Source organism: Engystomops pustulosus, chromosome 4 (genome assembly GCF_040894005.1).
Source record: "Engystomops pustulosus chromosome 4, aEngPut4.maternal, whole genome shotgun sequence".
In the NCBI taxonomy this organism is placed as follows: domain Eukaryota; kingdom Metazoa; phylum Chordata; class Amphibia; order Anura; family Leptodactylidae; genus Engystomops; species Engystomops pustulosus.
Genome location: NC_092414.1, coordinates 93,398,707 through 93,411,686, shown reverse-complemented (window position 1 = coordinate 93,411,686; position 12,980 = coordinate 93,398,707). Strand labels below are relative to the sequence as shown.

Here is a 12,980-nt window from a genome sequence, read left to right as displayed (position 1 = left end):
ATCAGTGATTCTGATGGTAGATGTCCTTTAAAGGAAATCTACCATTAAAATCAAGCATGATAAACCAGGGACACTTACTTTTAGATCCAGGCACTGTGTCTGCGGTAATCTTCTTATATTTGTTATCCATGGCCTTCTTGCTTCTAAAATAAACTCTTAAAATTATGCTTATGAGCCTCAAGGGGATTCTACCAGAGCCCCTTAGTGATGTCTTTTCACTCATTGTTACAATGAGCAGAGCATTAGGAAAAATTCAACTAGTGGTCAGTGCTACTGCCACTGTGCAGCTCATATAACATGTAACATGTAAGTAGGAGGAAGTTTAGAATATTAGTGATAATTTAGAATAGTGATGTAACCACTTTTTGGGCTTCATTTATTGGGGTCCCCACCAGATTTTGGCCCAAGGGCCTTCACCTACCTTAAAGGGAACCTGTCACCAGGAGACCCATTTTTAGCACTCCCCCAGTCCCCACAGAGCATAGTACATACACTCCCAAAGTGTTTTTGTATAAAAAATAGGTTTTACAGAAAAAAGGATATGTTATATTGTACCTTTCATTAGCATCTGCTGTGTGACTAGGCAGTTGCCTTTTGGGAGGAGCTGGAATGGAGCAGTTCCCCCCACCCTTGGGAAACATGTGACCTTTTCAAATATATGAATAACTCCCCACACTCGGGATTGGCTGTAGAGGAGCAGGGGGCGTCGCTAAGCCAAGTGATGGGTGTTTTCATATATTTGAAAAGGTCACATGGAGAAGCTGTTCCCCAAGGGTGGGGGGGAACTGCTCCTTTCCAGACCCTCCCATTTGGCAACTGCCTAGTCACACAGCACATGCTAATGAAAGGTACAATATAACATATCTTTTTTTCTGTAAAACCAATTTTTAATACAAAAACACTTTGGCAGTGCATGTACTATGCTCTGTGGGGACTGGGGGAGTGCTAAAAATGGGTCTCCTGGTGACAGGTTCCCTTTAACTGCTTAAGGACGCAAGATGATATAGATTGTCCTCATTAGTGGGCCGTTGCCTCATGAGGCAATTTATATCGTCTTTGTGATCGAGGTGACACTGTTAGTGTCCAAACCCGATTCACATACCTGGCCCCTGCTGCATCTGCCCGACATGGAGATCGCTCCTTGCAGGGCAGTTTAACTCCCTAACTGCCGTGATCGAGTATGAACGCGGCAGCTAAGGAGAGAGACAGAGAGAACAGGGTTCCCTCTCTCACTCCCCGGTCCCTCGCAGCGCAATTGCGGTGTGCCGAGGAAGGAGGGTGCCATGGCAGCCGGAGCTCTGACAAAGACCATCGTGTCTGCCATGTACGGTGGCCCATGAGATCAAGTGCAAGACTGGGTCTCATAGGCAAAATGTCAGTAAACACTGACAGGCACAATACATTGCAGTACAGAAGTATTGCAATGTATTGTATAAGGGATCAAGGTAATCCCCAGTGTAAGTCCCTTAATGGGACAGTCAATAAAAGTTAAATAAAGTAAATACATAAATAAAATCATTAAAAAAAGCCACCTCCCATTATCCTTTATACACTTATATATAAAATAATTAAAATGACCCCCTAAATACAAAATTGGTATTGTCGCATCTGTAGCGACCTTGGCCAAGTATCTATTACATTATTATACCCATATTGTCAGGTGTATAAAAAATTAAAAAACTAACTAAAAATTGCAATTTTAGTGCTTCCTACTTCCCTAAAACATGTAAAAGAAAGCGATCAAAAAGTCAGATGTACCCTATATTAGCACCAATCTAACTGTTACCTTTTCCAGCAATAAACGAGCCCCAACTGAGTAAATGTTCAAATTAAAAAACAAGCAGCAAAAAAAAAACTTCCCGCAAAACACAATTATGCCTTTGTCAGATAAAAAATAAAAAAAATCTTTTGGAATTTGAGCAGGAAAGAATGTAAAATAGGTTTGTGTCCTGAAAGACATTTTAGGCCGTGTCCTTATGGGGTTTAAGGACATCCACCATCAGAATAAATTATTGTAAGCCAAGAACACTGACAGACTGTTGTTTGCCCCTTTTAGCAGAATCCAATCTTCCAAGCTTTGGCAGAATCCATGCTTACTATGGCCTTGTTTTTTCAAGGAAAAAAAGCTTTAAAATTATGCAAATGAGCCTGATTGGCTCTAGGCTTAATTAACACCTATGGAGCCAGGGACCCCTCATGCTCATTTGCATAATTTTAAAAGCCTTTCCTTTTGTAACAAACAGAAGCTAAAAGAAGAGTGGACCCTACCATAGGGGACACACACCAGTATGTCATTGTGCTTGGTTTACAATCCTTGATCCTGGTGCTAGATGTCCTTTAATCCGGCCCTGGTTGTGCTGGAACAGCAATGGGCAGAGGAGACCTACCCCATATTTGGCAGGACCTTTTAAGGCTTTATGGCTAATCTAGTATATATTTACTGCTGTCATACAACCTGTCTTTCAAATTAGTCAGTCAAGTAAGGATAAGGATATAAAGAAGGCGTTGGTGGAGGTGTGAAAGGCAGTGGTGGATGAAAAAAAAAAATTAACCGATTGATTTCAAACATTTGTAACTTTATTTTTTTTTCTTTTAAGTTTACACAATCGATAATCCTTTTAAATGTTGTTGACAGGAAAGATTTAATTATACTATATTTTCATAGTCTTTATTTGGGGTAACAGTTTTTAATTGTTTTCATTGTTATTTTCTTTATTTTTTCTTAGAACCAATGCTTTACCCTTTATCCAAAAAGGAATATATGTTCATAAATCCGGGAAAAGAAGAGGAAAACCATATGGGGTTGAAGACTTTTATTTGGTACGTTTTCTATTTATCACCAAAGAATTTATTCAGGATGCCTGGCGGTTTGCAGGTTTTTTTGTTTTGGCCTGTCAATGTGCCATCTCTGAAACATGTGCTTGGGAAATGTCAGCCTCCTTTCACTGGAAAGAAAGCCATTTCATTGATGTGGACACATAGGATTGCGGGATGTTTTATGAGGACAGTAATTGTACTAATTCATCTGGATGCTATGAACTCTCTTTCAGTGCTGTCATTACTTCCATGCCCCTTGCTCATTATATGATACATAAATAATTGTGTGTGTCAGGGAGAAGACAAATTAATTATGGGTCATGATGTCTTCACAGACAGTGAATAGATTAAATAAATCTTAGTGTTTTCCACTGTACAAAATAGCCATTTTGTGAAGACATATTGATAGAATTTATAAAGGGAACATTCTTGTAGTGATTAAATGTCTGAGTCTGTGTCATGACACTATCATTTATTTCATGTCTTAACATTGCTTAATGCAATTGATTGATATACATATGTAGAATTTTCCACTGTCTGCGGTACATTGATTGTGTCTAATGTACAATCCTTTTATGATAATTTGTGTTTTTCATGTTATATCACAAATAGTCCAATCTCCTATTTCCTTCTAATATTAGTATACCCCTGCACCAGCCGCCGCACAGTCCTATAACAGTGATGTACCCTACACGACATAGTGGCCAGGTGCAGGACTATAGGGAAATTTAAAGGGGGTTTCTAGGATGGGTAATGATTCTAGAGGTTGACATATCTTGCTTTATGTTATGTACACTGGTTTCTTCTATACCGGCGCACTTATCCGAGGTTCCTATTTAGGTTTGGTAACTTAATTGTACATGGGTGTCCACAGTGCTGCAAAAGAATGATAGGAACGTGCAGTGGATCTTACTGAAAGCACAAGATGAGCAAACTCTTAGTTAGTAGATTCTGTACAAATCTTTTTATTTTTTGCTTTGGATCTTTTAAATTGACACCTAGCTATCGCTGGCATTCACCCCAGTGCTTAGGAGGGGGTGGGCAAGGGAAAATTCAATAATTTTTAAAGATGTATGAAACAAAATAGGACTAGAGATGAGCGAACATGCTCGTCCGAGCTTGATGCTCGGTCGAGCATTAGGGTACTCGAAACTGCTCGTTACTCGGACGAATACTTCGCCCGCTCGAGAAAATGGCAGCTCCCGCCGTTTTGCTTTTTGGCGGCCAGAAACAGAGCCAATCACAAGCCAGGAGACTCTGCACTCCACCCAGCATGACGTGGTACCCTTACACGTCGATAGCAGTGGTTGGCTGGCCAGATCAGGTGACCCTGGGATAGACTAGCCGCTGGCCGCGCTGCTCGGATCATTCTGTCTCTGGATGCCGCTAGGGAGAGAGCTGCTGCTGGTCAGGGAAAGCGTTAGGGTGTTCTATTAGCTTACTGTTAGGCAGGAGTGATTCTCAAAGAACCCAACAGCCCTTCTTAGGGCTACAATAACGTTCTACTTTTTTTATTTTAATTTGCATCTTTTACCATTTTGTGAGGAATTAGCAGGGGGACTTGCTACCGTTGTGTTTAGCTCTTAGTGGCACACATATCCATAGCAAAGACCGAAGTGGGAAAATTCAGTAGGGGTTGGATTTCTATTAGGCAATAACTCAGTGTCATCTCATCTGGCATAGTAGTGTGCTTCCTTTGATACTTGGCTAGAAAATAGCCATAGGAGAATACAAACAGCTTCTTGAAGCCTACAGTAGCGTTCTATATATTTGATTTCTGGTTGATCTGCTGGTGGCTGTAGTTTCTGCAGTGCATGTACTTGCCAATTCTGAGCAATTTGTAGTGAGACTTGCGACCGCTGTGTTCTGCGCTTAGTGGCGCACATATCCATAGCAAAGGCCGAAGTGGCAAAATTCAGTAGGGGTTGGATTTCTATTAGGCAATAACTCAGTGTCATCTCATCTGGCATAGTAGTGTGCTTCCTTTGATACTTGGCTAGAAAATAGCCATAGGAGAATACAAACAGCTTCTTGAAGCCTACAGTAGCGTTCTATATATTTGATTTCTGGTTGATCTGCTGGTGGCTGTAGTTTCTGCAGTGCATGTACTTGCCAATTCTGAGCAATTTGTAGTGAGACTTGCGACCGCTGTGTTCTGCGCTTAGTGGCGCACATATCCATAGCAAAGGCCGAAGTGGCAAAATTCAGTAGGGGTTGGATTTCTATTAGGCAATAACTCAGTGTCATCTCATCTGGCATAGTAGTGTGCTTCCTTTGATACTTGGCTAGAAAATAGCCATAGGAGAATACAAACAGCTTCTTGAAGCCTACAGTAGCGTTCTATATATTTGATTTCTGGTTGATCTGCTGGTGGCTGTAGTTTCTGCAGTGCATGTACTTGCCAATTCTGAGCAATTTGTAGTGAGACTTGCGACCGCTGTGTTCTGCGCTTAGTGGCGCACATATCCATAGCAAAGGCCGAAGTGGCAAAATTCAGTAGGGGTTGGATTTCTATTAGGCAATAACTCAGTGTCATCTCATCTGGCATAGTAGTGTGCTTCCTTTGATACTTGGCTAGAAAATAGCCATAGGAGAATACAAACAGCTTCTTGAAGCCTACAGTAGCGTTCTATATATTTGATTTCTGGTTGATCTGCTGGTGGCTGTAGTTTCTGCAGTGCATGTACTTGCCAATTCTGAGCAATTTGTAGTGAGACTTGCGACCGCTGTGTTCTGCGCTTAGTGGCGCACATATCCATAGCAAAGGCCGAAGTGGCAAAATTCAGTAGGGGTTGGATTTCTATTAGGCAATAACTCAGTGTCATCTCATCTGGCATAGTAGTGTGCTTCCTTTGATACTTGGCTAGAAAATAGCCATAGGAGAATACAAACAGCTTCTTGAAGCCTACAGTAGCGTTCTATATATTTGATTTCTGGTTGATCTGCTGGTGGCTGTAGTTTCTGCAGTGCATGTACTTGCCAATTCTGAGCAATTTGTAGTGAGACTTGCGACCGCTGTGTTCTGCGCTTAGTGGCGCACATATCCATAGCAAAGGCCGAAGTGGCAAAATTCAGTAGGGGTTGGATTTCTATTAGGCAATAACTCAGTGTCATCTCATCTGGCATAGTAGTGTGCTTCCTTTGATACTTGGCTAGAAAATAGCCATAGCAATAGGATAGGATTGTTTGGTTTTAAAAACTCAAAAAAAAACAAAAAACACAAAAAAAAAAAAAACACACAAAAAAACACCAAAAAAAACAAAAAGAAGTAAAAAAAAAAAAAAAGTTATAACTCTCATTTTAAAAATGTTTAACCCGAGGGCTAGGGGTAGAGGACGAGGGCGGGGACGTGGGCGTCCAACTACTGCAGGGGTCAGAGGCCGTGGTCCTGGGCGGGGTGAGACACCACCTGCTGATGAGGGAGCAGGGGAACGCCGCAGAGCTACACTCCCTAGGTTCATGTCTGAAGTTACTGGGACTCGTGGTAGAGCACTGTTGAGGCCAGAACAGTGCGAACAGGTGATGTCGTGGATTGCTGACAATGCTTCGAGCAATTTGTCCACCACCAGTCAGTCTTCCACGCAGTCCACCCATGTCACCGAAATCCCCACTCCTCCAGCTCCTGCACCTCAGCCTCCTCCCCCCCAGTCTGCCCCCTCCCAGGAAAATTTGGCATTTGAACCGGCATACTCTGAGGAACTGTTTTCTGGACCCTTCCCACAGTCACAAACCACTTGTCCGGTTGCTGCTGAGCAATTTTCCGATGCCCAGGTTTTCCACCAGTCACAGTCTGTGGGTGATGATGACCTTCTTGACGTAGTGGAAGTGTGTAAAGAGGTGTCCGACGATGAGGAGACACGGTTGTCAGACAGTGGGGAAGTTGTTGTCAGGGCAGGAAGTCCGAGGGGGGAGCAGACTGAGGGATCGGAGGATGATGAGGTGACAGACCCAAGCTGGGTTGAGAGGCCGGGTGAACACAGTGCTTCTGAGACGGAGGAGAGTCCTCGACCTGAACAGGTTGGAAGAGGCAGTGGTGGGGCCAGACGGAGAGGCAGGGCCAGAGCTGGTGCATCAGCGCCACTGTCAACTAGTGAAGCTCCCGTGGTGAGGGCTCTTGCGGCGAGGGCTAGATCTTCAGAAGTGTGGAGGTTCTTTAAGGAAACACCGGATGACCGACGGACTGTGGTGTGCAACATTTGCCAAACCAGGCTCAGCAGGGGTTCCACCACTACTAGCTTAACTACCACCAGTATGCGCAGGCATATGAATGCTAAGCACCCCACTCAGTGGCAACAAGCCCGTTCACCTCCGGCCGTGCACACCACTGCTCCTTCCCCTGTGTCAGCTGCTAGTCAGCCCCCTGCCCAGGACCCTGGCACAAAAACCCCATCGTCGCCTCCACGATCCTCCACAGCATCCACCAGCGTTCAGCTCTCCATACCCCAGACGCTGGAGCGGAAACGCAAATATAGTGCAACCCACCCGCACGCCCAAGCCCTTAATGTGCACATCTCCAGATTGCTTAGCCTGGAGATGCTGCCCTATAGGCTAGTAGAGACCGAGGCCTTTCGCAACCTCATGGCGGCGGCCGCCCCTCGGTATTCGGTCCCCAGCCGCCACTACTTTTCCCGATGTGCCGTCCCAGCCCTGCACCAGCACGTGTCAGACAACATCATCCGTGCCCTGACCAACGCCGTTTCTGACAAGGTCCACCTGACCACGGACACGTGGACGAGTGCTGCCGGGCAGGGCCACTATATATCGCTGACGGCACATTGGGTTAACTTGGTGGAGGCTGGGACCGAGTCTGACCCTGGGGCTGCTCATATACTGCCGACGCCGAGGATTGCGGGGCCTACCTCGGTCCAGGTGTTTCAGGCCTACTATGCCTCCTCCTCCTCCCACCCCTCCTCCACCTCCTCCTCCGAACTACCATCCGTGGGCACGGCGCCATCAGTCGGTAGCTCTAGGCACAGCAGCAGTGCCGTCGCTAAGCGACAGCAGGCGGTGCTCAAACTGCTGAGCCTAGGCGACAAAAGGCACACCGCCCAAGAGCTATTACAGGGCATCACGGCGCAGACTGATCTGTGGCTGGCACCGCTGAACCTCAAGCCGGGAATGGTTGTGTGTGACAACGGCCGTAACCTGGTGGCGGCTCTGCAACTCGGCAGACTGACACATGTGCCATGCCTGGCCCATGTGTTAAATCTGATAGTGCAGCGTTTCCTCAAGACATACCCCAATCTGTCTGATTTGCTCACGAAGGTGCGCCGCATCTGTGCGCATTTCAGGAAGTCCAGCCCAGATGCTGCCACTCTCAGGGCAGCGCAGCGCCGCCTCCAACTGCCCGCTCACCGACTGTTGTGCGACGTGCCCACGAGGTGGAATTCAACACTGACCATGTTATCCAGAGTTTACCAGCAGCGCAGAGCGATTGTAGACTGCCAGATGTCAACTTCCACCAGAACTGGTAGTCAGGTCAGTCAGCTTCCTCAAGTCTACAATGAGGAGTGGACGTGGATGTCTGATATCTGTCAGGTGCTGAGTAACTTTGAGGAGTCAACACAGATGGTCAGTGGCGATGCCGCCATCATCAGCCTCACCATCCCGCTGCTTGGCCTGTTGAAAAACTCTCTGGTCAGCATGAAGTCGGAAGCTTTGCGCTCGTCACAAGAGACGGGGGAAGAATATTCCCTTGTTGATAGCCAAAGCACCCTGAGGTCTGTTTCTCAGCGCATATCGGAGGAGGTGGAGGTGGAGGAGGATGAGGAGGAAGAGGAGGAGAATGTTGGCGAGACACAAGAGGGGACCATTGTTGAGTCCTTCACTGTTCAGCGTGTATGGGCAGAAGAAGAGGAGTTGGAGGAGTTGGAGGAGGAGGAAATGGACAGTCAGGCCAGTGAGGGGAGTGAATTCTTACGCGTTGGTACTCTGGCGCATATGGCAGATTTCATGCTAGGCTGCCTATCCCGTGACCCTCGCGTTCAAAGAATTTATTCCAGCACCGATTACTGGGTGTTCACTCTCCTGGACCCACGGTACAAGCAAAATCTTCCCACTCTCATCCCTGGAGAGGAAAGGAGTGTGAGAATGCATGAATACCAGCAGGCCCTGGTGCACAAGCTGAAACAGTATTTCCCTTCTGACAGCGCTAGCGGCAGAGTGCGTAGTTCTGCGGGACAAGTAGCGAGGGAGAGTAGGCGAGCAGGCAGCTTGTCCAGCACTGGCAAGGGTACGCTTTACAAGGCTTTTGCCAGCTTTATGTCACCCCAGCAAGACACTGTCACCTGTCCCCAGTCTCGGCAGAGTAGGGCTGATCTTTACAGAAAGATGGTGAGGGAGTACGTAGCTGACCATACCATCGTCCTAAATGATCACACAGCTCCCTACAACTACTGGGTTTCAAAGCTGGACATGTGGCACGAACTGGCGCTGTACGCCTTGGAGGTTCTTGCCTGCCCTGCCGCTAGCGTCTTGTCCGAGCGGGTTTTCAGTGCAGCTGGTGGCATCATCACCGATAAGCGTACACGCCTGTCGACTGACAGCGCTGACAGGCTGACGCTTATTAAAATGAATAAAGGCTGGATTTCTCAGAATTTCCAATCTCCACCAGGTGAAGGAAGCTCAACCTGAATAATTGATCCACTCCTCCTCCTCCTCCTCATTTTCCTCCTTCTCCTCCTCTTTGTACAGTAAAGCAGAGGAAAATGGCTATTTTTTGACAGGGCCCACTGGCTCTTGCTATAGTACTTCATGCATTTAATTTTTCTGGAGGGCCACCTACCCGGTCCTCTGTTTGAAACAATTTTTGTGAGTGCCACATACAGGCACTCAATCTATTCCATTTTTCTGGAGGGCCACCTACCCGGTCCTCTGTTTTAAAAAATTTTTGGGACTGCCACATACAGGCACTCAATCTATTCCATTTTACTGGAGGGCCACCTACCTGCTCCTCTGGTTTGAAACATTTTTGGGACTGCCACATACAGGCACTCAATCTATTCCATTTTACTGCAGGGCCACCTACCTGCTCCTCTGGTTTGAACAATTTTTGGGACTGCCACATACAGGCACTCAATCTATTCCATTTTACTGGAGGGCCACCTACCTGCTCCTCTGGTTTGAAACATTTTTGGGACTGCCACATACAGGCACTCAATCTATTCCATTTTACTGCAGGGCCACCTACCTGCTCCTCTGGTTTGAACAATTTTTGGGACTGCCACATACAGGCACTCAATCTATTCCATTTTACTGCAGGGCCACCTACCTGCTCCTCTGGTTTGAACAATTTTTGGGACTGCCACATACAGGCACTCAATCTATTCCATTTTACTGGAGGGCCACCTACCTGCTCCTCTGGTTTGAAACATTTTTGGGACTGCCACATACAGGCACTCAATCTATCCCATTTTACTGGAGGGCCACCTACCTGCTCCTCTGGTTTGAAAAATGTTTGGGACTGCCACATACAGGCACTATCCAAATTAAATTGTCTCCATAGCAGCCTCCACACGTTGTCTCCATTGCTACCTCCAAAAGTCGTCCATATAGCTGCCTCCATACATCGTCCCTTTATCAAACGAGGTGTGTCAGGCAGAAATTTGGGTTGTTTTCATGGATTCCACATCAAAGTTGTTAACTTTGTCGCCACCCTGCTGTGTTATCCACAAAATATACTGGCAAACTTTTACCATTTAGGGATATTATTTCAGCGCTTCTTGCGCATCTGTTTACATTCCCCTCACCCGGCATATCCTAAACTTATAAGAACGCTACTACACTTGATCTTATACAAAAGGTTCTTAGAAGTGCTGTTTGGGGAGTAGCCTAGAGACAGGGGCTTGGATTGGCGAAAGCTCGCCTGGCAGCGGAACGCCAGCTCCATGCGCATCATGCGCTTCTTGCGCATCTGTTTACATTCCCCTCACCCGCCATATCCCAAACTTATAAGAACGCTACTACACTTAACTTGGTGCAGGCTGGGACCGAGTCTGACCCTGGGGCTGGTCATATACTGCCGACGCAGAGAATTGCGGGGCCTACCTCGGTCCAGGTCTCAAAGGCCTACTATACCTCCTCCCACCCCTCCTCCACCTCCTCCTCCTCCGAATTACCATCCGTGGGCATGGCGCCATCAGTCGGTAGCTCTAGGCACAGCAGCAGTGCCGTCGCTAAGCGACAGCAGGCGGTGCTGAAACTGCTGAGCCTAGGCGATAAAAGGCACACCGCCCAAGAGCTATTACAGGGCATTCCACATCAAAGTTGTTAACTTTGTCGCCACCCTGCTGTGTAATCCCCAAAATATACTTGCAAACTTTTACCATTTAGGGATATTATTTCAGCGCTTCTTGCGCATCTGTTTACATTCCCCTCACCCGCCATATCCTAAACTTATAAGAACGCTACTACACTTGATCTTATACAAAAGGTTCTTAGAAGTGCTGTTTGGGGAGTAGCCTATAGACAGGGGCTTGGATTGGCGAAAGCTCGCCTGGCAGCGGAGCGCCAGCTCCATGCCAAGATCCAACTAACATAGTTTTAACTGCAGCACCTTTAATCTACTACTAGTTCACTGCCTCCATACATGGTCCCCTTATCAAACGAGCTGTGTCAGGCAGAATTTTGGGTTGTTTTCATGGCTTCCATGTTAACTTTGTCGCCACCCTGCTGTGTAATCCACAAAATATACTGGCAAACTTTTATCATGTACCGATATTATTTGAGCGCTTCTTGCTCACCTCCTTTGGTTCCTCTCTGCCACCCATTGGTTTGAAGCCTGAGTCCATTTAGGGTATGTCGCCATGCCACTCTCTAGCCTGCCGCTGCTGCCGCTGCCTCTGCATGCCGTCCCCTATAGTGTCAGGGTCAATTATTGGATGTTTTAGATGCTATCTAGCTTCATTCTGTCACTCTGTCATGGCCATGCTGTTGGCCATAATTTTGGCATAATGGTGCGATTATGCAGCCTCAGAGGCATCCATGCATGCTGCCCCTGCTGTTTCCTGTCCATTTCCGTGGTGTTTCCATCCTTTTCTGAGGTTCCCAGGTGTTTGGCCAAGCTTCCCTGTGCAGAGCCTTGGTCCCCTTGAAAAATGCTCGAGTCTCCCATTGACTTCAATGGGGTTCGTTATTCGAGACGAGCACTCGAGCATCGGGAAAAGTTCGTCTCGAATAACGAGTACCCGAGCATTTTAGTGTTCGCTCATCTCTAAATAGGACCTTTTTGTTAAAAATTGGGCTTTTAGAGGACTAAGTCAGGGTTAAATTTCCAGGACAATAGGAGCAAAATATATTCAAATCAAATAATTCTGGAACCAAACCAAATCTTTAGAAAAATTGGTCAAAGCCTTGAATAAGCATGTCTAAGATGATTTGCTAATTTCTGACGACAATGCATTTTAACATCAAACTACATCTTTTTTTCAGGTCAGTTAACCTTAAATTAAATCTGCCATCAAAAACAAACTTGATAAACCCGGATGCACATACTCATAGATCCAGGCACCATGACACACTATGGGCATGTTATTAGAGCCCCTCCGTGCTGCTGATTCACAGGCTGTAACATTCTGAAGGAGCACTTTCCCCTCACACTGTCTGCTCAATGTTGGCGAGATTGCTGAAAGTGCAGGGGGGAAGGGGGCAGTGAGATTGAGATGTGCTGCTGCAGTGTAACAACAGCTTGTGAAGCCAGAGCACAGAAGGGCTCTGTAACACACTCAGAGCCCTTCAGATTCATTAGCATAATTTTAATTGTTGAAGGAAGGAGGCCACAAATAACAATTTTATAAGAAGATTACCACAGTCACAGTGCCTGGATCTATGAATATTTCCCTGGTTTATCAGGTTTGACTTTGATGGTAGATTTAAAATGATAAGCCACTAAAATTATGTCTGGATATTTCACATTCAGATCGAAGAAACACTTTCAAATAGCATCAATTCCTCCGGATGATCCAGACCAATCATATGTTTCATGATTGGCAATTTATATGAAATGTTTGGCAACCCTTGGAGCAACCCTTTATTACAATAACAACAATAATAAGCTGTGAGACGTTAGACTTAGTCTTATTCTGCACCAGATTTATAAAAGTGTCTAATGCTTGATGATAAATCTGTCTAGTTGTACTATGCAGCTCCTATAAATTGACTTACTT

The 12,980-nt window shown here is 46.0% G+C and overlaps 1 protein-coding gene across 4 annotated transcripts in view; it reads left to right on the top strand.

The window, feature by feature from the left end:
* Positions 1-12,980, top strand: part of CAPS2 (calcyphosine 2) — a 104,965-nt gene that overhangs the window by 67,811 nt on the left and 24,174 nt on the right. For all 4 annotated transcript variants that reach the window (XM_072146747.1, XM_072146746.1, XM_072146745.1 and 1 more), the window contains one exon: positions 2,727-2,820. In XM_072146747.1, the coding sequence (XP_072002848.1) occupies positions 2,727-2,820 (94 nt within the window). The remainder of the gene's footprint in view (positions 1-2,726; positions 2,821-12,980) is intronic.